This window comes from Opisthorchis viverrini (assembly GCF_000715545.1).
Source record: "Opisthorchis viverrini unplaced genomic scaffold opera_v5_295, whole genome shotgun sequence".
In the NCBI taxonomy this organism is placed as follows: Eukaryota; Metazoa; Platyhelminthes; class Trematoda; order Opisthorchiida; family Opisthorchiidae; genus Opisthorchis; species Opisthorchis viverrini.
The window spans coordinates 66,047-90,052 of record NW_008751952.1 but is presented as its reverse complement, the minus strand read 5'-3'; the positions used below and the strand labels follow the sequence as shown (position 1 = coordinate 90,052).

The 24,006-nt window shown below is 41.2% G+C and overlaps 1 protein-coding gene across 1 annotated transcript in view; it reads left to right on the top strand.

Annotated features, from left to right (window-relative positions):
* Positions 1-2,285: 2,285 nt before the first annotated feature.
* Positions 2,286-24,006, top strand: part of T265_09661 (hypothetical protein) — a gene marked incomplete at both ends in the record, with an annotated part of 55,786 nt that continues 34,065 nt past the window's right edge. Inside the window, one exon of the mRNA XM_009175810.1 lies at positions 2,286-2,440. Coding sequence (XP_009174074.1) covers positions 2,286-2,440 — 155 coding nt within the window. The remainder of the gene's footprint in view (positions 2,441-24,006) is intronic.

The following is a 24,006-nucleotide window of genomic DNA, read 5'->3' as shown; positions in this document are numbered from 1 at the left end:
TCTGCGTAACATCGAGAATTAGCTTACTGATAATAACTTGAGAAAAAAAGGTCCGCTTTCTCACCTCCCACAAGATTCCAAAATGCACGCCTTTTTTCAAATCATTTGAACATATACTCTCATTTGCAAATTCATCTAGTTTTGACATGGGACCAAACTAAAGTCTGTCCAGTTTGGTTTCAATGTTGACGAAAGCCCAATTACTGGGTCTAACTGCTGAGTACTAACATAGGCGGAACCGGTCGAGAGTTGTCGAAGAATTTTCCGCAACCCTGTGAGTAGCGTATCAAGCCTATACAAGTATCGCAATATCTCGAATATCGTACCAAATGAAACACGAGGCGGTCTGTTGCGGTATATTTAGTCGTTTAAAAACATCATAAGCTATAGAGTCAGTTGTGTTTCAAGTGAGTTTCCAGCAAAACCAAATTAGTTTGCAAATGAGTGTATTTTGCCAATCAAGCAATGTTCACTGATTGGTTATCACCACTTAAAACAAACCACCAGAATGAGATTTAAATGTTTCCGTTAGTACACACGAAAATTGCATAAGGGTACGGAAGCCAGTAGAACCAAAAGCCAACCCGCTAAACCACCTCCTCACTGTACTGAATGAGTAGTCCAGATATCAGTTCGGTTGAGCTAAGTGTTCAACAATTATAGAATACACATTAATTTCAACTTACCGACTGCATTCTACAATAAACAGCATTATCCTTCTGTTGCGATTGTACTCGTTCTAACCGGCACACGATAGAGACTGTTAGATTTTCGCGTATGAAAACTCCTACAAATATTGCACATCGAGAGCTGGCCTAATATTCAACCGTCGAATTTACGTCTCTACTCTCTACTCTGACGGATGAACCACCTGTAACAACGAACCATGGATCGCACCACGTTACTTTTACAATGCAACGCCTACAGCTCGCTTGCTGAAATGAACTTTTGGTTTTCTCCTGGAGCTTGTAATCAGGTATCATGACACCGGAGTAATCCTTGCCACGCTCGGACCTCAAGACATCCAGGAAATTTCCACACCCGTGGAAAATTGCTTCTCGACGTCATCTTCAGCGGCTAAACAAGCACAGTTTAATCGAACCACTCCCAATTTATCTAGAACTAGACGCTGCCAAAAGGAGCAGCGTCTTCTGAACTCAGTGGATAGTGGGCTAAGTCACACAAGAAAAACTGTGACTTACATTGGGCATCGCAAAGCATGGATACAGACGCTTTCTGCTCTAAAACAAGTGGATAGCCAAACAAGTCACGCAGAACCACCGTTGGATCGGGGTCCACTCGAGAATGTGAATTGCGTAAGCCGCCCAATGGACCACAAGCCCCTAGATTTAGTCATGCTCAGACTCAAAAAGCTTCGACGCTTCGATTCCAAAGCTATTCCAACTTGCTGCGATTACCTGAGAGTTATGTCGCGCCCGTGTTACGTGAGCTCCGGTGCTCCCAATTCCGACTTTACCCGACCAACTGAGACTAACTTCCGTGTCTATTGATTGCTGGAGCCACAGAGTGCAGCTGCCTTCACTCAAATTCGCTCTTCCACTTTGTGACGGTGGTTTGAAAACCACTTCACCGCTACGCATTTTGCTTTCCTATTCTTCAGTGATTGATTGCTTTAAAATCAAGTTTTGCGTTTACTGACCTTCCTCATTTGAGTGTTAACTTCCACAGAACAGCTAGGCTATTCTCCCAGGATGGATAGGTTTACCTAAGTCAGGATGCCGCAACTAAGCTACACTTGCATGAAAACTAAGTGGATAAGTTTGTCTTCGCTGAATCCTGTGTCATCTGTGCAGAAGGTCATGTGAATCCAACGAGAAACATGAAGCTGCTGAGGACGTGTTGGGAATGGTTTGGTGACATTTAGCGCTAAAAAGATGGAAGCAAAGATTTTCTGGGACAACAGAAATCAAGCAAAGGCGGATCGAGTCTAACTCATTTATTTTGCCCTGGAACTCCTTGCTCACCGGAAGATACCATGGTTTATTTAGACTTCTGTTTACTTTTAATGAAAAAAGGGTTTTAAACCGACGAGAGCAGCTGCAAAAATTGTCCTCTGCGTCCTCTGCCTTGCGCGTTGAAACTACATAAACGGATGGAGGTCATAAAGAATCATCTAAAATCAAGATCGGCACATTAACTCATGCTCAGCCAAGTTCACCGAAGAACCCCAAAAAGGCTGGATATTTATATCAGATAGTCCATCGTTGACTGGCTACGTCCACTGAAGTAAACGCCAGTCAGCTACATCCATACTGGCAGCTAACATGGAGGCATGGTACATCAATCCTGAGTTCAACCTGCCCGATACAGCAAAGAGCATGCATGAAAAAGCTGTTGTCTACACCGTACTACGCAATGTGTTTGATGATCTTGAGTTTGGTGAGGCCAATAGCATCCAAGCCAACCGATATGGTCCATGGTACGTTCGCGAACACCATGGAAGAAGTAATAACTGCTTGGGGCGACATCATGCATAGCAGCGCTTGAATGAGTTGATCGGTTCGCCTCTAGTGAATCGTTGGTTTATAGTTGCAGGACTTTTGTTTTTTAAGCATTAATCCGCAGTAATCAACTCCGTTGGAAATTGCTGAACAAGACTTAAAAATGCTCGGAGTGGTCACAGTGACCAAACAACGTTCTGTCGCGGAAATCGTGGTCAGCCGGACAGTTTGATGTGTGTTCTGTAGCCCTTTGGGTGCATTCATGATACTTCATGTGCTTATCATAATCAAATTGCCAGGCAAGGTCTCCCCGCCTTCCAAAATATACCCCCTTATTCGGCTAGCAAAATTTGATAGTAGGAGATTCGGCTATATCTACATGCTGTGCTTGGCAACGAACAAGTTTTTCAAAGCTCAAATTAGAAGGAAGGCAATAGGCATAACTTTGATCTTTCACTCTGATAATCCCACAATCTTTTTCGCAAAACTGTTTAAATACTTCACACTGAAATTGTTATGGAAATGACAACTCGGCTTCGCGAAATTAGACATCCATCCAGGAATTTTGAAACATTCCTGTGAATAAGTAACTGCTGAGATTCATCTATACCATCATAGGCCATTCGACAGTAATAAATGACGCCCTACAGCGGAATCAATCGTGATCTGCATGGCAATCGCTACAACAGCGATATAAAAATAGTGAGTGGATCCGAGGAGTAAACTTGTTTGGATTTCATTCGGGTTAAACCGGATGCAATTACCCCATTTTTGTCTCCATGGTTGAAATGTCGCTGGTAATTTAAGCACGAAAGTGCACTGGCATGTCAAAATGGTGAGGTTGGTTTTTGAGTTGAACTAAACTCGTAACACAGAAATGTACTAGCCCAGCGTCGATGACGTTTGGCAACATGGCTCTTGAGGCATGTAAAGAATAAAATGTCAACGAAGTGGAATTTCGTATAAGCAAAAATTCAACCAAACGTTTATTTTTCAAATTGGCTTCATTTTTCTTGTCAAAAAGTGTCAGCAAGGTTTCCTACAATCTCCCTCGAACCCCTTAGAAGCTGATGCAACGGGACCACAACCTTCAGCATGCCGAAACATTGTTTCGCACGATGATTAGAAGCCCAAGGTTGTAACGGGTGAACAGAAATCCAGATGTGAGTAGATGTCTTGCATAAGGAAAATTGCCTTATGCGCATACGGCCGTTCAACTCACAATGCGAAGTAGGCTGGCCTAAATTCTAATGAACCACTGCAGTTTGATGGTCTGAGCGAGACACTACCATATCTCTATGGAAAAGAGCGACGTATCGGTTCACTTGTTGATTTTACTTGTGAGCTAATATTCCCATCACTGGCTTGGGATGACCGATAACAGATCCAGAGTAATCATCAGAAATTCATTTCAAACTGTATTTCCTGACTATCGACTGCCAGTGACGCTAAACGGCGCACCAAACAGTCTGAAACGCCTGTCTTTCCAACAAAACTAGTTTTTGCTTAAGATTCAATTACTTAGACACATCTAGCCTGTATGTAGTCACTGCCCGTCCGAATTAGCGTCCGTGATCAACTGAGGCATCAAATTCCCTCATTCCTACAATGAATTGTCTGTTCGCTTGAGCAAACAGACAATCGATACTCAAGATATTGTCACTAGTGACGATCATTATCGGAAAAGTAACTCACCTATTAATAGTTTCATCAGGCGTGTGTAAATGCCCATGAAATGTTTCGTGCTCTTAAAGATGGCTTTTAAAATCCGTACAAAATTCACATCAGTGATAAACTTGTCTAGTGGGTAAAAATGGATCTTCCAGGGTCCATTACCTCCTCTCCGAGTAAAGAAAGCGAGCTTGTCACGCAGAATTTTATCTATTCTACGCCCAGGGTTAGTGTATGCTGTGATCTTTGAATGGTACTGTGATGCATACCTGGATCTGTCAACGCCTATATCGTGGACGACAAATTGACATTGAAAAAGAGGGACAGTGTTGCATCTTCCGGGTGCAGAAATAGTTTAAATCCGGGGCTTGGTCGAATGTTCATGTGCAGTTTTCGCTCGCTGATGTCGTATCCGTACGTTGGCTTGCTTTAACATGAAACCCTGTGCATATTATGGGGGGTCATACCGCTTGAAACATTGCTGAACTGATGAACAAAGCTGATGATCCGATAAGAGAATCGAAATTTTCTAGGAAGAAGTTTCATTCTGTTGACCGACCTACACTACTGGAAATCCATCTGCAACTGACCTAGCTTGGAACTAAGGTTCGGGTTCGCCTCGCAAATCTGGTTTGAAAAGACATTTACATGCATTGAAATTGTGCCACAAACCCGTGTTTCTAGCGCTTGGATATCAAACTGAACTCTCCTAGATAATCCCTTCATTTCCTTTAGTCGACCAGCACACAGTAACCTGCAGAGTAGAGCTGAATTACTTGCATTATAAGTCATATAGATCGGTGTAGCTTAAAGGGGGCCAGTATGCACAAAAAGGTCAGCCATAATCGATGCCTGTTTGAGGCTAGTGAATATTTGGTCGTCTTTTTAAGAAAAATGTCTTTATAGTTAGCTGAAATGAATGGTCACAAGTTGCTACTGAGCATCCACCAGAAATTTAGCTAAAACTGACCAAGGAATTCAGTAACATTCTGGATGGCCCTCGAGCTCATTGTCGCAATCAACTGATGATTTGTACCATATACATACATAGCTTACGTACCCAGCCTATGCTAGCTGAACTACTTCAGACCGAGTACATCCAATACATGCAAAAGAAAAGGATTACGAAATTCACATGGTCACAGGCAGTCAAACGGTGGTATTAGAACTCAAGAGTCAGTTCCAGGCACCAAATATGGAATGCACTCAGGCGATCAGCTTGCCCAAAAACAATGGCGTCATCACATGTCGTCTAAAGTCCAATATCTACAGTTTTCCACTTCTCTGCGTCTGCATTGTGTACTTCCAACAATCAGGCAGAAAGACGTAGGCCATCCGTCCAATTGTGACCTCGTCATTCTAAAACCTGTTGTGGACATGCGATTATTTTATGATTACACTACTAGTCAGATGAACTACTTTAGTAGTGAAAACGCACAGTACTTATTCATTCCACAGTGGCGACAGAAATAACGTCAATCACTCTATTCGGGCCATTCGACCGAGGTCAAACAAGCACGCTAAGTGACCCGGCTTTGTCCACCATTCCAAAGGTCATGGGTGGGTATTCAATGTTATCGTAAGCACAGATCAAGAAGATATAGACGCAGCGGTTGAATGGTCTGTTTTTGGTTTCACACTATAGGCGTGATCATTTGAACCAGAGAATAAGCACTTTTCTAATGTTTTCTGTGTAGGATAGCCACCTAGTAAAGTTCATAACCGACACTTGCATACTCTTCAGACACAGTGGGCTATTGCGAGTCGAAAGATGCGAATGCACTTCCTTCCCTACTCACATGTGCAAGCATCACGTGACTTCAAAATCAATGCGTTCAAGTACAAGTTTTCTAACACATAAAAACTATGAACAGCGCTTGGTGAGACACTGCTCATTTAAGAAAGGATACATGTTGATTCCTCTCACTAACGAGATGCGGAAAAGTATTGATTGGAGTTCAAATTTTGGTAAATGCGGCATAATCGAAAACCACCTCTAAAATTTTCCCCTGTGCCTGCTTTATTCAACAAGAACACGATGGGGATGTGTTCCATCTAAAAGAAATACTCCTTTAACTAGGGCCCTGATGCTGTTTCGAAATGCTAGTACATTCATACTTGACATAATTTTCGATTTCTCAGGCTGATATGAAGCCTGTGAATGAGTGATTGTGAATACGACTGTGGAATGTGACAATGGTCGCTTCACTGAGTCAGTACGGAATTGAATGAATATCTTCAAGCAGTAGTGCACACGTAATTGGGTTCAGATATCATACTCAATCACTGTGAAATAATTCTCTAACATCGGGCATAAAACACTTTTACGAAAGTAGCAAAATATACTCATTTGCAAACTAATTTGATTTTTCGAACGGTTTTTAGTCAGACGTCAGCTAACAATTACATGTATGAATATGAGTAGGTGGTACACGAAAGTGTGAAAACGCCTTCAAAGAATGTCTGAAAGCGAGTTGTGTTACACCGGTTGGTCGGAACCGGTCGGAGAGGAACGACTGGTTATCCATAGCAACCTCGACCAGTAGAGTTTGGGTAATCTAACTTCATTCACCCCTGTGAGTGCATTTTGACTGGTGACCTTGTAGTGGTTGGGTGGCATCAATACATCGCATGGAACAGTCTGGCTGCTTCATAAAATGATTCATATCAGTTGAATAAGCCGCCATCGCACTTGGCATATGCTTTGTTTTGCTGAATACATCACATACTGGCGACTCTCTGGGACGGGCAGTGTCGCAGGACCCATTTAGTTTCCGCCACATTCGCAAACGGCAGAACAGATTCCAAAAGCCAATGCCTTAGCCTTGATTATGGTTATGAACAAGTAGTCACCATTGAAGTTGGTCGTAAGCTGCGAGGCATAAACAGCTCTTTCAAAAAAAGATTCAGTTCACCTGAGACATTCCAATAAGCTCCATCGCACTTGAAAGGAAGTAGAAGAATTCTACTCCTTCATTACGCTCCAGTCTGTCTTAGATGTTTTATGCGGATTTATCTGGATGCACGTTTTCTTTCAGGCACCTGGAAGTAGAATTCTTTTGTCCTCCGGTGTGTCATGCGCGGAAGTATTGTGGGCCCTGTTTGTCAGGCACTTAACTTGGCATCGCTTATACTGCATATCAAAAAAGGTGTGTACGTTTGTGTACTGGGTCGACCACATCGGCTTTTCGTATAACCGTCTTTGGAGAGCACCATCTGGTCTCCAAGGTAAAGTAATGTGAACTATTGACAACAACAAAATGTCGTTGAATTCACTCTCTGCAGTATATTGTAGTCTCCAGCTGACCGAATAAGACAGAACGATTTATGAGTCAATAACGACCACGCGGAATTTCCACTTTCATTCTAAGGGGATGTTTGTGTCCTAAAACCATATTGCTAAGTCCATCGGTAACTTGACCATAGTGAAGTAAAATCCAGCTTTCGAATGTGCCGCACTGTCATTTCAAGACCTAACATACTTCCTGCCATGTCATTTGAACACCTTGCCTAAAGTCACTGAAGCAGTTTGACTGACCAATCACGGTTTCTCGGTGTTTGTAGCAACCATTTAGGGATAACAAGAAGGCCTCTTCGCTCATACGCTCGTTCCTAATTCACCCGTGCGAATATTTGTTATCGAAACTCGACATATCTCAACCCGTTGAAGAACGTTTGTGTTTCCCAGGTTGGAAACTTTCGCAAAAGCAGACACAAATCCAAATGTACTATTTAAAAAATTTGAAACAACCTGACAAGCCATATGAAAAAAATAGTTCAGCTGTAGCATTCTTTGATGCATAATTGCCATGCCAACAGAACGGGACACAGGGGATGGGATACTGCCAGTTTGCCCAAGCCTAGACAGGGGAAGCGAGATGCAGAGGTCTTCTTCGCACCACAGACCTTCCGATCAGAAAATTCGCGCTCTAACCACTCAGCCGACTCGCCCCCGACAAACTGTATGCACAAGCAAATTATGGAAAGGTTCACGAAAAACAGCACGATTGTTTAGCTTCAAGCCATTAAAAATAGCTGAACATCCATTCCATCATAAAGCTACGTAGATTGTACGAAGATAACTGCTAAGACTAAAACTTTGATGTGTATTACATTGTTCACGGTTTTACTTCTAAACCAAATTTTACTCGCAGGCTGAGTGGGTGAAAGATTTTTAAAGACCGCCAGTTACCTTATCCAAGAACCTCGGACAATCGTTTTGTTATCTTCTAAAATATATTCCAATGTGGTTGGTAGTATGAGGAGATTTGCGATTTTTTTGTGGGATTTCGTCCTGTAAGTGAAGCCAATCTATGCTGAAAGGCCGAGAAGCACTGTACAGCTGTTTCATCCTTATTGGGAATCATCAGCATTGCGCATCTCACGAAACTCCGAAGAGTCTCGAACCCGCGACCTCCCGGCTAGTAGTTTGAACACTTAGCCGTTCGGCCACGATTGGCTGATCAGCAGTGTGATTAACTTGCCCTTAGACGGGATATAGCGCCGCTCATCCTTCAATCACGGGATCCACATCACGCGGTCACACGTGTTGACTGGCTCCTCGAGCAACGACTTCTCGGATAGAAGTTTCACTCATCGGGTGAAATTTATTCTTCCACTGACCTACTTAAATGTTGTTGGTAGTGTGAGGAGATTTGGGATCAGTCGCTCGTGGCCGAACGGTTAAGTGTTCAAACTACTAGCCGGGAGGTCGCGGGTTCGAGACTCTTCGGAATTTCGTGAGATGCGCAATGCTGATGATTCCCAATAAGGATGAAACAGCTGTACAGTGCTTCTCGGCTTTTCAGCATAGATTGGCTTCACTTACAGGACGAAATCCCACAAAAAATATTCCGATGTATTTTCATTTTTGTTCCATTTTGTTTGAAAGGCTGATCTTTAATTTCTACATTCCAACTGAAACATGTTCATTTTGATCCGGCTACAGACTCGCGGAGTGCTGTCGAAAATACGTTCAGTGGGTTATCAGTAGCTAACTGAAACTCCTGATAAGTCACACCCATCATAAGCTTCAAGTCGTTCCAATTTTGTGGTACAACGGCAAGGTAAACAAACTACAATCAACCCTATGGCCATCAGGCACACGAGTATGTGCCTCCATGTGGTGTCAGGCAACTCAATTCACAGATCCCACCACAAAATTATACCTGCTGTTGGATAAATACACTTATTCCTTGTTGATTAGTTTAGTTCAGTGTATGGCCATGCAGACATTTCCTCGCATTTTTAGACTAAGTTTTAGGCGGCACTGGGTTTGAAGAACTTTGTTCAAAATGCGGTGACGTCCGGAGGGATTTTGGCTCAAAATTTCTATAGGTGTCAAATCCTGACCCCCAGTTGCAAACCATACTTTGACAACAAAATTACGTAATGCGTTAAAAAAGAAGTTAAACAAAGTGTGGGTAGGATGTGTAGAGGATCCAACTAGCAGCATATCAGTTTTAAATCTTCCCTTCTGGGAAAGATGGACCAATATGTGCTTTGAATAACTATTTGCGTGCTGCTTTGTAACGTCCGTATATAATTAAGAAGATATAATAACCCGTATAACTACGCTGGTTGCTGACAATCAAGACTTCAAGGTGTTCTGTTTTGTTCCAATCTGAGTCACCATTTAACGTCAGAGTTAAAATCAGCCTCAATTGTACCTTCAAAAGATAAACTCAGTTATGTATTATTTTCGTTAAAGTAACTTGAAGAATTTTACATATTACTACAGTATTACTATGTTAGGCGACGCCAAAATGATTCAGTAGGTAAATATCTTTAAGTTATTTTGTAATATTTTCGGATATTACCGTATTTCGACTTTTCCAAACTCCCTGCATGCAGTTGTCTCGCAAAAAATATTCTACGGAGCATCAGGCCTGCAGTATACTGCTTCAAGCACATTAAACTCTCACGTTCTTTATGAGTTCTTTTCTTTACAGTAAGTAGTTTTCTAAAATTACTGTTGAACATCCGATAAAATGCACAAATCAGCAGTGTTCAGCGTCACTCAACTATAAGTATGTACCCATAAGTGTTTGGTTTCAAGCTATATCGTATTGCTTTGGTTTGATTCGAGCAATTGCTTTCCCCGAATTTCTCATCTGCTGGAATTTTAAATTCATAATTTTAGAGTCTCAAAAAATTATGGTTGACACAGTTTCACTTGTGGGGTACCACGTCCTTTCACTTTTTCGCCTAAAGGCCTTATTGTCGCAAGACATTCAACAGACATAAAGCTGGACGAAGTCACTGGCCACAAGGTTACCGTATTTTTAAGCCATACACCCTACTAATAATAATACTGATAAAAATTTAATGGTAGGTTATAGTGAATAAAACCCCTAAGGGCCTTTTCATCACTGAGAACCGCGTGCAATGAAGGAAGGCCCGACACTGAAACTGTCGGTCCTCAGCTCCCAGAATAACTCCGAGTTGTGGGTTGTACACTAAAAAAGCTGGTGATCTCACATTCTCTAGTCAAGCTACCCGTGAGGCGATTTACTTAACGTGATAGCAAAACTGCTGGTGAGATTTTCCCCACAAAGTGTGGGGGGAAAAGATTTAAGTGCTACAGATTTCTTGGAGGATGAAAACCTGCTACTATCCGAGTAAAATTTAGGCAGTACCTGACCAAACCTATCGGAATAATTTTAAAGGTTCTCATTTCAAAGATAAGTGTGTTCTGAATTAGATAAATTTGAAGCGAATAGAAAAATCAAACAGTTTTGTCGCCATGTGTGTTTCGATATGTCTTTCTTCCACTACGTAGTATCCGTCGAACAGTCTCAGACGAGTATGATTGTTTGAGATGTAATCTAAACATTTCAGACGTCTGTCAAGGATACCGAGAAAAAATTCTTGCTCTGAAATGAAAAAGGCAAACAAAACTTTTTATACGGTTGCTTGGTAACATTGGTAGACCTTAATAGCAGGCTTTGAGTTAGGGTCGCCAATTTTCATTAGCGTTCATACCCTATTTAAACGGAAAGCAAATCATGTTGCCCCTAGTGATTTCCTTTTTTGTGCGTTTCTCGTTTTTCCAGTTTCGAAATCTCCCAGTCCAGATTGGCCCAATCCATTCTGAGGCGTTAATTCACCTTTTTGTGAATCAGTAGTATGTCTCCGGAGTCCCTACAACATTCATCAGTGGAAGTATTGCAGTGTTCACAGAAATACAAATCTGGACTGCAGCTACCTAAACTGGTAGCTGGCTCTTGGATTCTTATAGGGAACTGGTAATTCGAGTGCGCGGCGAAGTAAACAAAGAGTTATGGTCCTGATCTACCTGTACTGATCAGTTTGACGAAAGGTTAATAAATTTTGTCCGATGAAAGGTCTGCAGCCTGAATCGCTTCAGCATAAACTAGTCGCTGAAAGGTTACCTAGACCATTCTACGTCATTACTTGCATGAGTGTGTTTCACGTTTGAACAAGTCACTGATCGAATATATGATTAGTTGATTCTATTGAACACACCACTGAAAGCTAATCCTAATCTAATCACACCATACAGTTAGCACTTTTAAATTAGTGGTCCCGAAAAATCACAGTTCACGCATCCGTGCTTCGAGCATCATTTCAGTAGAGCGTTCTATGTTGTTGTGCTGTGATGAACTTTCTTAATTGAGGTCATGTTAATATGTCTAATAGATGAGGCATGGAGTAAAGTGTATCCACATGCGTTTCCGAACGCTTAAACTGATAACAAGCGACCGACTGAAGCGTGAACATGCCCTGGTCTGGTACTGTAGGCAAAGATGGGTAGGCAATGATGGTGATATCAGCTCGAACTACAAAGTTGAATTAGAATGAAGTCATTCAGTATCACTTCAATTAATGAAGCTTAAAAAGAATGGGTTGTAAAGTCAATCAAAGTGAATTATCATGATCATATTTTCAAATGCGTTTCTTATAGGGCTCGTGTGTGGATCTGAGCTTAGTTGTATCTCCTAATACTTTTGCTTATCTGCTATTTGGAAACGACGTTGGCTACAATGAATGGATGGCGTCATTCCGTCGTGTTTGGAATTAGGAATTTATTTGCATTCACCACAAAGTACGTCTGCGTTTATACTCTAAACTGTTTCCTGAATTTTTTACTCCACTTATTGTACTGTCCGTCTGTGTAAAAAATTTTCATTTGTCAAACTCCGTTAATTGTAAATCCCGGAATCAAACGTTCAACAACGATAGGTGATCCCTCAAGGTTCCAGCCAGGTTTCTAACAACGTCATCGTAACATACTACCCTTGCCATATTGCGGTGGAATGTTACTGACGTGCATTTTGTGTTGGTCCAAGGATAATCTCACCTTTCATCCAACCTCCCCCGCCCCCCGGAAACTGGTTTCAAAAGTGATCTTTGCTTCCAGACCGTATGAAAAGTTAGTTGTATTTGGAATAAACTTGTGTTATTGTCCATCTGATGTTTAAATGAGTCATAGTAGGGATGTTTAAGATTGTGATCGATGTGCTTCCCCGATAGCCCTTTAGTGTTCACTTGAGCCGAACATTGTGTGGTTCGTCTACAAAGTTGTCATTCCATCAGATACGAACTACTGGTGTGTCAGCTTGTCCTAGCCTGGTGCGGTGAAGCAACCACGAGTGGCAGGTAGGCGTATATGGTAGGCCTATGCACACCTACGGATATGAAGGGGACAGAAACTGTACAGTACAAGCATAGGGCAGCAGACGATCAAACTAGGTATTCGGTAGCGTGCTTAAGTAAATTAAAACCCAACCTTTGCTCGAATCCCCGTAAGATGTCACAACACCGCTTTCACATGCACTCCAGTAGCGAAAGACAAACAGTTTAATTAGTTTTTTAAGCATGATCGGACTAACCTAGCTTCTGTTGTATGCTTAATCAGCATGCCCTCTCCGCATCGGAGTTACGTAGTGAACTTGTTTTTGTTTAATTCGTTTATGGGGGAAATTTGAGAGTAAAAAGACACCGTTTTGGATAAACACTACATGCAGCCACCCACCTGAAGATGTAAATGGTCCAAAACCCGAATGCAAATCCAGCCGAAAATGTTGTTACACTTTTTCTGTGGTCAGTGATTTTGACGTTGATCAAGACAAGACTACTTATGAGAAAAACCAGCACCGGTAATATAGCTACGGCAAACCGTATGCAATCACTAAAAATCATTGTGACATTCAGATGAACCACTACAATGAGAGCTTCATTGATGGTATAGGGAGTCTTGAAAATTCTCATTAAAGAAATTGTCCTAGAATTGTAGTCAGCTTCTGTTGCATCCAGCATCACCAGCACTGCGCAGATCCCGGGCAATCTCCATTTTGCCACACTACAGATCAATCTCTCAAAACCGAACGGTCGGGCTGAAACTAATAGCGGAATTTCGCAGGACCTTCGTGAGGTGAAACATGTCTGCAGTGCCTAACGGCTTTTCAACATAGCTTCGCTTCGTGTTAGTCTTCTCCATGCCCCAAGCCTAACCAAAATAACGTGACTTTCGTTTTTTCACAACGTTTTTTTAAGATTTTTCGTATCCTTACTCATCAATTAAAAGTCTCTCCTAATCATACCAAAAAAGTTTTAAAAAATGTGTCACTGCCAGATTGTCTTATTCTACACGCAGTTTGTGTTTTGCCACTTGTTTCTTCCAGCTGAAAGAAGGGAAGCGTAAGAAAGCACGTCGCTTACTTATGCTTCTGCCTCTCTTGTTGTTAGTCTTCTTTGAATGCCTCAGCAGGTGACGGAACTTGCTGAGACCAGTAGATTTGTGGTGCGTTCTACCAAGCTTGCAACATAAGTTTACACCCCTTCGACAGACGTGCTTTATTTTTAGGCTTACTACTCCAAAGCTTACATCTGCGCTGCATTATGCTGCATTTTAGTGGTTGTCATGATCGTTTACTTGCTCTAGCGGTCAAGTGAACGTTGCGATAAGTTGTATTCTGTAGGTAACATGCTGCTTACAAGGTTCTTAAAAACTCCTCAACAACCCACGACCAGTTTTGCCGTTCTTGGGTCTCGTTGGGTAAACGCAGTCCCCTAGTTTTCATAAAACTCATGTTCTACTCGAACCCAAACCACACGAAATTTGGCTAAGGCACTCATTTGATGAGCCAAATGTCGAGCGAAACCGGTTGCGAGCTGTCGAAGAGTTCTCCACAACTTTATAAGTATTGTGTTTCGACAACCTACTTTATTCATTTAATTCATTCACTCTTCCTTCGTCCTTTTGTTTTTTTTTGTTTACCATCACTATTATCTTCTGGTGCACTTACAGAACATACCATATCATACCATACCATACCATATTATGTACAAGGAAGTTTCCGGAGGCTTGAACTTTCCAAAGACCCTTTATAGTGCAGCATTTGGTGCAGCACATTCAGTTGCCTGAGAACATCATAAACGAGAGAATAAGGCTGGGTTCCAGGTAAGCCTCTCGAAAACAAACACCAAATTAGTTTGCAAATGAGTGTATATTCGCTGATTCCGTGCAGTTTGGTTTCAAGTAGAACATATGATTGACGGAAACCCGGGGACTGCGCCTACCTGATGAGCTCAAAAAAGGGCGAAACCGGTCGTGGCTGTCGACGGATTTTCAGCAACTTTATGAGTAGTACATTACAAAGATACCCTTTATAGTTATCTGAAAGTAGCACCTAAAATGACGTAAGTAAGTTAAAGAGTTCTCCCCAAGAACCAAAACGCTTGTCTTCGTGATCCAGCATTCAAGTAATTTTCTCCCAAGTATTTGCCTCTATCAAAGAAATTTGGTTGATTGATCACCACTAAACCACAGTGATTTACTGGTTGACTGAGAAACAACTACTGAAACTGTGCAGCAGCCGAACAAACTTAATAGCCCATACTGTTCACAAAAGACGAGTTTTTCCACCACAAATTATGCAAAACGTGTTGATCGTTTGCAGCGATGAGAAGCGATAAACTACGCCAACCCCAAGGGAAAATGCAAGTGATCTCCTCTGTTCGAATGCCCAAACTTGCAAATACCTACAATTCCAGTCTTCCAACATGCATCCTGCGAAATCTTAGTCTGGGTGACATGATAACTGCCTTCATGTTTGCAATTGTGAGATGTAAACGCAAATCTTAGAGTATTCCTTCGTCTTCACATGCCTAACTGCCCAACTGCCATCAGACTGACACAAAATCCTTTCTGTTTATTCAACCTCGTTCTTTTCGGCTAACGGGGGTGGTCATCAACGTTGCCAAAAAATGTGAACCATATGGCGCCGAAACAATTGCCGCTAGCGGAAAAATAATGGGTTCAGATTCATTTGAACTCGAAGTAAACATACCACAAAAGATTTGCTTCGCCGAAGCACTCACGGTGATTCGAGAAAGAAGAAAACTTATTAGGGGACAGACTTGTTGTAATGGCGATCTAACCTTTTCCAATCATATTCGACCCAAAGACACAGTGCTATGTTCCCATTCGGTCGACGACTGATGAATGTTCTCTTGTAATACTGGTCGGCTGTTTTCGGAATGAGACCAAAAGAAGAAAGAGATACTTTCAGACTACTGGGTTGGATAGATTTGTGGATTCAACAGGAAATTCCTAGCAAATGTGGTGCGCCAGGTCACCGTTCACTTGCATCAACCAAATAATGCTCAAAATCGAGTAAGTATTAGACCATGATTTAAAAGGAGTTCAGTTGCACCGTACTTACTTTCAGTTGTGTGACTAAAACAGGCTTCTGTTCCGGGACCTAAGATAGTAGTAATGAGACCTCAAAACGCTCAGTGGATGCACACACATAGAATGTGTTAACATGCGGCCTATATAAGAGACCTCTTCCATCACCCCTGACGTTCAAAGCTTTCTCAACAGTTCCGAGTAAGAAGAAGCAGATCCTAAGACTGAGTAAAAGTGGTCTAGCCCCATTTGCCGCAGTAGGCCTTATATCTTCTTCCATCTTCAGTGTGTTTCATGGATCGTGAGACCTATTCTGCTGAAAAGAATGTCTAACAAAGGGGACCATTTAGTGGAAACACGGAAAAGTTCGGCAAAGTACGTTCATTCACACGTTAAACTGATGTTAATCGTCAACTGGACCTTCACTGAACCAGTGGTATGACCAGTCACTTTCTCTGATAATTTTGACAAAAAAAGAGCGTCTATGGTAAGTACATTTATTTACTGATCTGCATCCATTTCATCATTTCGTAATACATACTGGTTCCAGGAAAATTCCATATCTATGTCACACACAAAGTTGTTATTGCGTGTTCTCACACCCTACTGACCTTAACTTTACGCCAACGGAACATTCTGCTCGTCCATCTGTATCCCCTGAAGTGTTTTGTTCGAAGCCGCGCCTTTGGTAGAAGTCTGCCTATTTCAAAGTCTCATCGTGCAGGTGCACAAAAAGTGGACCATGAGGTAAGTTCTGGTGGTTGCGTAGGACCACCTTCATCCCAAAACTGTCTGCGCCGAAGGACGCTTTGCGCAGTGGTCCTCATAGAGTCCCAGAAAAGGATTCTGGCAGTGAGACATGTTTACTTACTCAACATGCTCGCGTTGTAAGCATTTTTTCGTTTTTTCGTTGTTCCACATTGCCTGCAAGATTATTTTGCCCTTCATACCGGTCCTACATGTTTGCGTAAACCTATGACTCGCAAGCGGTACTGCACTGGGTTCTTTTATGGGGCTAAATACGGGTAAAACTAGTCGCATTTTCACTTGTCCGGTCTTGAATTTTGCGTTAATAGCCTCGTTAGAAAAACTGCATATGTCTCACGACACTAATCACTGGACTAATATACACATAGACAGTGACGTGACAGTAAAAGTTCGAAGTGAGCCTTGACTCATCGAAACGAAATAGCGACAGAACAAGTGCACGGTGTTTTAGCAAATGACTTGTAGCCACTGCTTTCTATTGGTTATCGAGCTCGAGAGAAACCCAATGAAATTACATTCTAATAAGATATTACCATAAGTGGAATTACGTACATCTACGAAATTTTAACAAGGATGACCGAAGTGAATTTAACTGAGTGTTTTGCATCGGCCAAATTTATTGATTTAAAAATCAGTCACAGTATTATGTTCAAAAACAATTTGCACAAAATTTGGCACTCAAATGTGACCAGATATGTTTCATGTACACTCCTTGCCTCTTCGATGATTACTCTTAACATTCATCTTAAACGACTTGAACCACCTGCTTTCAGTGGATTCGGATCAATTTAGGCAATGCAGTTTTCGTATAGACCGGTAGGTGACACATCGCAAAGGTACTCTTTGCGCAGGTGTGTTATTCCTAATGCAAATCATCTATCCCATACAACTCAAATGCATTCATTTTTTAGGACCAGAGTGGACGATCGCACATCTGGTCATGTCATTTAGCCTCATCTACAACATCATTATATCGTTCGGATGCAGATATACTTTTTTGTGAATCTGATGTAAACCACAGAAAGACGAGAAAATTATTAGCGATCCTTAAGAGGGCCTAACCCGCTGTGTAAACAAACGTAACAGAATGTGCAACGTATTTGCAAACTTTAATTTTGTGACTGGGTTGATCGACTTCGGAAACGACCGAATCCTATTGCTATGACCGAAGATACTCCCAATTATCTCGACAAATAGTCTCACTTGGACACGTTTTGTGACTCAGTTGAATTCAGCTAAACCTGTCATTTACGGCGGTCTGTCAAAGATTTTTCAGTAACCTTGGGAGTAGTGTGTAACTTCTATACTCCCACTTAGTTAGAACTGGAAGAACAGCGTCGAGCAGACTTGAGCAAAGTTCCAAAACGACATGTATGGTCGCGTTACAAATTTTAGGCATAGGTCCTTGTTGATAGTCAGAAAACAAGACATGCTGAATCAACACAGGCTGCCAACCCATATATTCGCCATTGCCCCATGTCCACGTTGTCTCAGTTAACTCGGGCAAACATAAAAATACAACATCCTAAGATGAAGAAAATATGCACTTATCAATAAGTGCCCGAAGGTAGGCATCCGTGTTCTGTAGCGCTATTTACAGGCAATAAGAACGTGATAGTAAGACCCGAAGGCAGTCGTCACCAAGTCAACAGCGGACTGAACTCCAGAAATATTTTAACACCGAGAAAATCAGTAGCCAATTTTTCTATCAAGTGGATCGCAGAGATGTTTACTTCCAAAAAAACAGAAGAACTGTTAAAATATGAAAGATGTCACATCTTGCTGAAAAAAGACTATAACTTAGTGAATGTCTTTCCCTGCAATATTGATTTGCCAGGTTGGGAGCCGTTTGTTGCTAACCCGGACAAAGTGTTTCTAAATTTGATCCAATTAGCATGAATTCCACTTGTCATGTCGGTGTGAGTGAACATAACCAAATTCGTTCAGTTATGTCAAGCCATTACTGAGCGCTTCACTGTTGTGCAACTTGTTTGAACCATACTTTACCGTGTAAGATCATGATAAGATTCATTTGTTTTTTGCCATATTTCAACGTTTTTTACACTGTCGGATTAAAGTGAAACATTTCTGCAGAAATCCAAATGTCCATTAAAAATATATTGGGGTTTTCACCTGGACAACTGGAATATAAAAGAACAAATGCTTTCAATCACGCTACATAAGCAAACAAGGAAGATCGTACAACAACCGAATGATTTCGACAAATACTCTCATTCGCAAATCAATTTCGTTTTCACGAGAGATATGTGAACCTCTTGTTTATAATGTCATGGGCTGTCGAAGAGTTTTCAGAAACCATGTGAGTATTTTTCCTTAATGAAAATATACTGCGATACCTCAAATATCGTGCCAACTGAAAGTGCGTGCGAAACCGGTCATGGGCTGTCGAAAAGTTTTCAGCAAACTTATGAGCAGTTCCCCTTATGAAAACGGAATGATCGTTTGCGACACCATCGCTTTCAGCATGTCAATGGTGAGGTGGGCTCATCCATCCTTATTATCAGCCATAATAACTGATTATTGACAAATGAATGGCGGGCGTTCAACATCTAAAATGAAGATTTCTGATTCGAATCCACCAAAAGGTTGATAGTTCATGCACCCAAGGTCCAAGTGTTGGTGTACAAATAGGCCACCGTGACACATATCAATGGTAAAACAATTCGATATGCACACAATAAATGTACTACTCGAGTGGTCCAAACACCTTGTTATTGTATGGGTCAGTGAGATTAATTATCAAGAGAGCCGAGCAAGAAATCACAAAGTTACGACAGCTTAAAGTGCCTGATGCGAGCTAACGGCTCAGTAGGTGAATTGGATCAGCTTCATTGATAACTAACAGTGCTGATAAAAACCACGAGTTCCCTTTGGTACCTTAGCCAGGTGAAGTATTCAGGGTCAAAAATAGCAAATTTCTTGAAAATTGCAAAACTTGAAAATCTGTGACTTGAATGATATATATAAATACAACTGTTCACCACTACTCTAGGCACGGCATTTTACTTCCTTAAGACTGACTGTCAAAGTGTAAATGCATGGCTAAGATAAGGAGTAATGGGTTTCTGTCTAATGCACTACTCATCTGGATGCTGAATATGCTTCGACAGTCTCATGAGTAATTTACTTTGTCTATACAGTATATTGCGATATCTAGAATATCGAATCAGGTGAAATATCAGGTGGCCTAGTGCGGCACATTAAGCTGAGTAGTACATCATAAACGAGATTCAGCTGGGTTTCATATGAGCGTGCAAATGTGTGTATAAGTGAGGTTTTCGAGCAGTTTTCTAAAAGGTAGAAGAGGGCCCAAGGAAATCTGTCCTGGACAAATAGACCCAAACTGGGCAAGTGACCAGGAATTAGGCTGATGTTTTGCAAAATGTGGTGATCATTTGTGTACCACTTTCATCTCAAAATTTGGATATTTTTTGACAAATGATATATTTTCTGAATGAGGTACTAGAAACAAGTAAGCCTTTTTGCTCAGGAATATCCAGAAGCAGGATGACACCGTGTCTATTAGTGGACACACAACTGATGGCACATTTCCTCACTATGTTAAAATGAAACGCCTGTTTAAAAAATATCACCAGGCTGGCCATATTCGTTGCTGAAAAGTCAAGCTGCCTCAAAACACAGTGAACTTGACAAAATAGTTGATCAACTCTCAGTGCTCGACGTTGCAAGGTTAGTCAAAAGCTTATGCTGTCTTTCCACACCACACAGCTAGGTAGTTTAAGACAAAATATACAGCTGATGAAAGACCATATAGATTACTGACATCATCTTTTCAAATTTACCACTCCAGACTTCTCCTAATATAGCCCTTACATCAGTAGCATCATAAATATATGGTTATGGGGTGTCATCAGAGCCACCGATTCCTCTCTGAGGTCCGCTTGCTTATCATCTTTACATGGCAGCATGTGTACTTGCTTCCAATGGAAAGCAGGAGAAAGCATTTGGGTTAAAATGACTGCAATGCGCCGTCTGTTTTTGTAATTCTGATTAAACATACATTGAGATCAAGTAATCTACGCCATCGAAAATAACATGAACGTTTTTCTAATGTGACCGTCTTTGGTGAGGTACTGGTGCACGAACTCTCTCATAGTTCTATACTGGAGGAGGGGAGGTATTTCACTGAACTTTGAAAAAATGGACGGACGACACCGACACCTACATGATAGGCAAGTAATCGATATCAGTTTTTATTGTTATGTCATCATGATTAAGCCGGTCCACTAGTTGAAGCAGACCGTTGCTTATTCTTTCGCAGGATTTATACTTTCAGGTCTGAATTGGCCGTAGATATATAAAAATCTTGTCACATTCTACTCGCTTTAAACTTTCCAATTATGGCGACTTGACTACTGTTGATTTCAAAAACCCGATTTGAATGTCAGCGATTCTTATTTATTCATTTGTTTATTTATCCACTTGTTTAATAATTCATATTTCCCTATTTATTTCTCGTTCATATGTATCTTTTACTTAAGCTTGGCAATAATTTATCCGGCAATATCTGGACGTCTTCTGATCGTACGGATCCACAAATATCCTCAAAGCGCACGACATTGTGGATAAAGCAACTTTATTTGTTGAATTTGCACTAGAACATTATGACTCATATAACACTGAATATGATGAACACTTAGTATTACCAGAATACTTGAAACTTGAGTCCTCAACAAGCGAATCGGAATAGGTTGCCTGTTTTTAAACCCGAAACCCGAACTTCATACACGCTCAGTCCAGGCTGCTCATCTAGATCCCAACTTAAGCTATCATTAAGGGTGTTACAATTTTAGCCCCTTCCGAATGTAACTACGTTTAGCAAAAGTTCTAGAATATGTCAGTTTATGAATCTTAAGTCCAGTAACCCTTTCCAAAGACAACAACACAACGACTGTTTTTCAACGCATGCAAAAATAACAGTACTTGTGAGAACAGCTGTTCGACATTCGTTTTCCCATGCGTATTGTAAATAACTTCATTTGCTAGTTTTTTTGTAAAAAAAAACATTCTTCGTGCTATGCCTCGAAGATTTTGCCTTTACTACTGATGGTGAGCTGAGTGAAAATTAGGCAGGCAGGAGACGTTCTACGCGCGCTGCACATAATCACAAAGATAACAGTTATAGAACACTGTTTACAACAACAAATTGTGGACCAACTTTTCTTTCTAAGTCTCGTTTATTTCATCAAACGTCGCATTTCTATCTGATAAAACTTGCTGATGAACTATGCAAGAAATGTTTTTGAATGTTAAGTAAATGTTGTCAACCCCCTTCAAAATAAAATCCGTTTATCCCGAAGATATAAATTTGACTCTAATAATCCAACGACCCTAGATGTTGTTCAAGTTAGATAAAACTTGAGGCATCAATTTTTGCAGACACTGATTAAAGTTGTCCTGAGTTATCCAATCCGCTATTGGCTAAAGACACAAATGCGTTGCATAGCGTTCATTTGACTTCTGGTCCAGAAATTAACGTTCCTCTTTGGAACGTTTCAAGGGCTGGGTTGGAAAACCGAGCGTATCTTGGGGGGACCTAACTTTTGAATGTTATCTTAATAAACCAACTCGAATATTCTTGTTTTTGGGTTGGTCCCTCTGAGCATAAAATTTGATCGTTGTCCATCGATTTGAATTCATGGTCCACGTAGGACCGTGCCTTTTACAAGGCTGGATAAATCAAGTAGATGACAGAAGTATAATGATTAAAATGCTGGATCAACCATCTCTTATTGGTGGGAAGGTGGTAGTCCTGTTTTGGACTCTCCATGAATCATATATAAGAATTGGACGAAAGCAGGGGCGGGTGTAAAAAAAATCCGCTTTAATTTGTTGTCAGTTTATTTTTGACGGGTTTGGAAGTGCTCGACAATTTATGAAACCAGCACCGATTTTTGCGGTGACTTTCATACAACTTCTTGTCATCTCAGTCTTTAACCTGCGCACGTCAACCAGAATTGTCCACAGATTCACGCGATAAATCTACCGAAATTCCTTCGTAATTGAGGCAATAGTTTTCTGCTGTAAGCATTCACCTGAAAAGCTGCTTAACGTGACCCTGTGTAGGAATACTTTACAGCATTTAAAATCGGTCTCTGTTCGAGTCGCTTAGTAGGACTTAGCTATTGTTCCGTCGGTTCCCCAAAGGCAACCTCCAGAATAAATTTCTGACGTTTTTCTGTACACCCTGATAACGTCGTCAGTATAAAAGCTTTGGAATTAAAGGAATTTACCCATCTAGGTTTTTGGATCGACAACTGTCAAATCAAATCTCACGATCTAAATGCCCTAAAACAGACCGTTGAGTCTGCTAGATCCGTTTGTTTTTCATCACTTGTTCTCATAGAGTAGTGAAATCCGACCTATTGTGAAACAAAGTTTCACAAAATTGACATCAAAAAGCACGGTAAATTTTTTTAGAGTAAGCCACTTTGGTTCCAACGGGAACTATGATCTTGACATGTAATCCTAAAACAAAAACTTACTTTTTCCATTCACATTGTATTGAGGCATTCCGGCGAGTAGTGAGCAGTTGTCAGACCATAAAGCGCGCTAGCAACTAAGTGAATCCGTTTACCATGTCTCTCCGTCTGTGACCACGAAATAACTATCAGCAGCACATGCCTAAGAATGATCCTAATCGCAAGCTTACCAAACTGGACGAAATTAAGCGCGGCTAATTTGGATAAGAATTTTTGTTGAGTTGTGAGTAACTCTGGCAACAGTATCACGTTAGAAGTGGGAATGGTCAATATAGACTTAGATTAGCTCCTGTGATGCCTCCTCTCATCGGCTTTCTCACATTCTGTTTAGTCGGTAGAACGAAATCCATCCTCAAATGTTCAACCAACTATTGCGAAAGTCTCGAGGTCCATTGAGGTTCACAATTTACCCGCCGATGACCCAGTCCCGTGGGGCCAACTTTTTAGGCAGTTTTAGATAGCCGAAATAAGATGTTGGTTAAGCCAAACTGATAGTTCTCTCATTCGCGGCAGAACCATAATTCTTTGAGCTGGTTTTCCACTTTTACTGGTGACTAGCAGTGCAGTTATCTTCAGGACCAAAAACTAACTCGAATTTTATTATTTTTATTTATTTGTACTCCTCAAGATGGTCTATTGCAGGCAGGCGATAATCCATTCTACCTAAACATCAGTTACTTAAGAATGCTGTAGATTGTCCCAAGGTGATTGATCACTCGGACATTCAAATCAGACAGTGTCCTCAATAAATTTCCACTCGTGTACAACTAGCAGTCACTTTGGTCCTCAGTGTTTCTCTGATGCGTCTTAACCTATCCCAAAATATCGACTGTCGTTGCTTTGTTATCGACGTCGAGCACAGTGAAGATTCCTCAAAGGACGCGCACCTTGAGAACCAACGATGATCTCGCACTTCTTGAAAGGG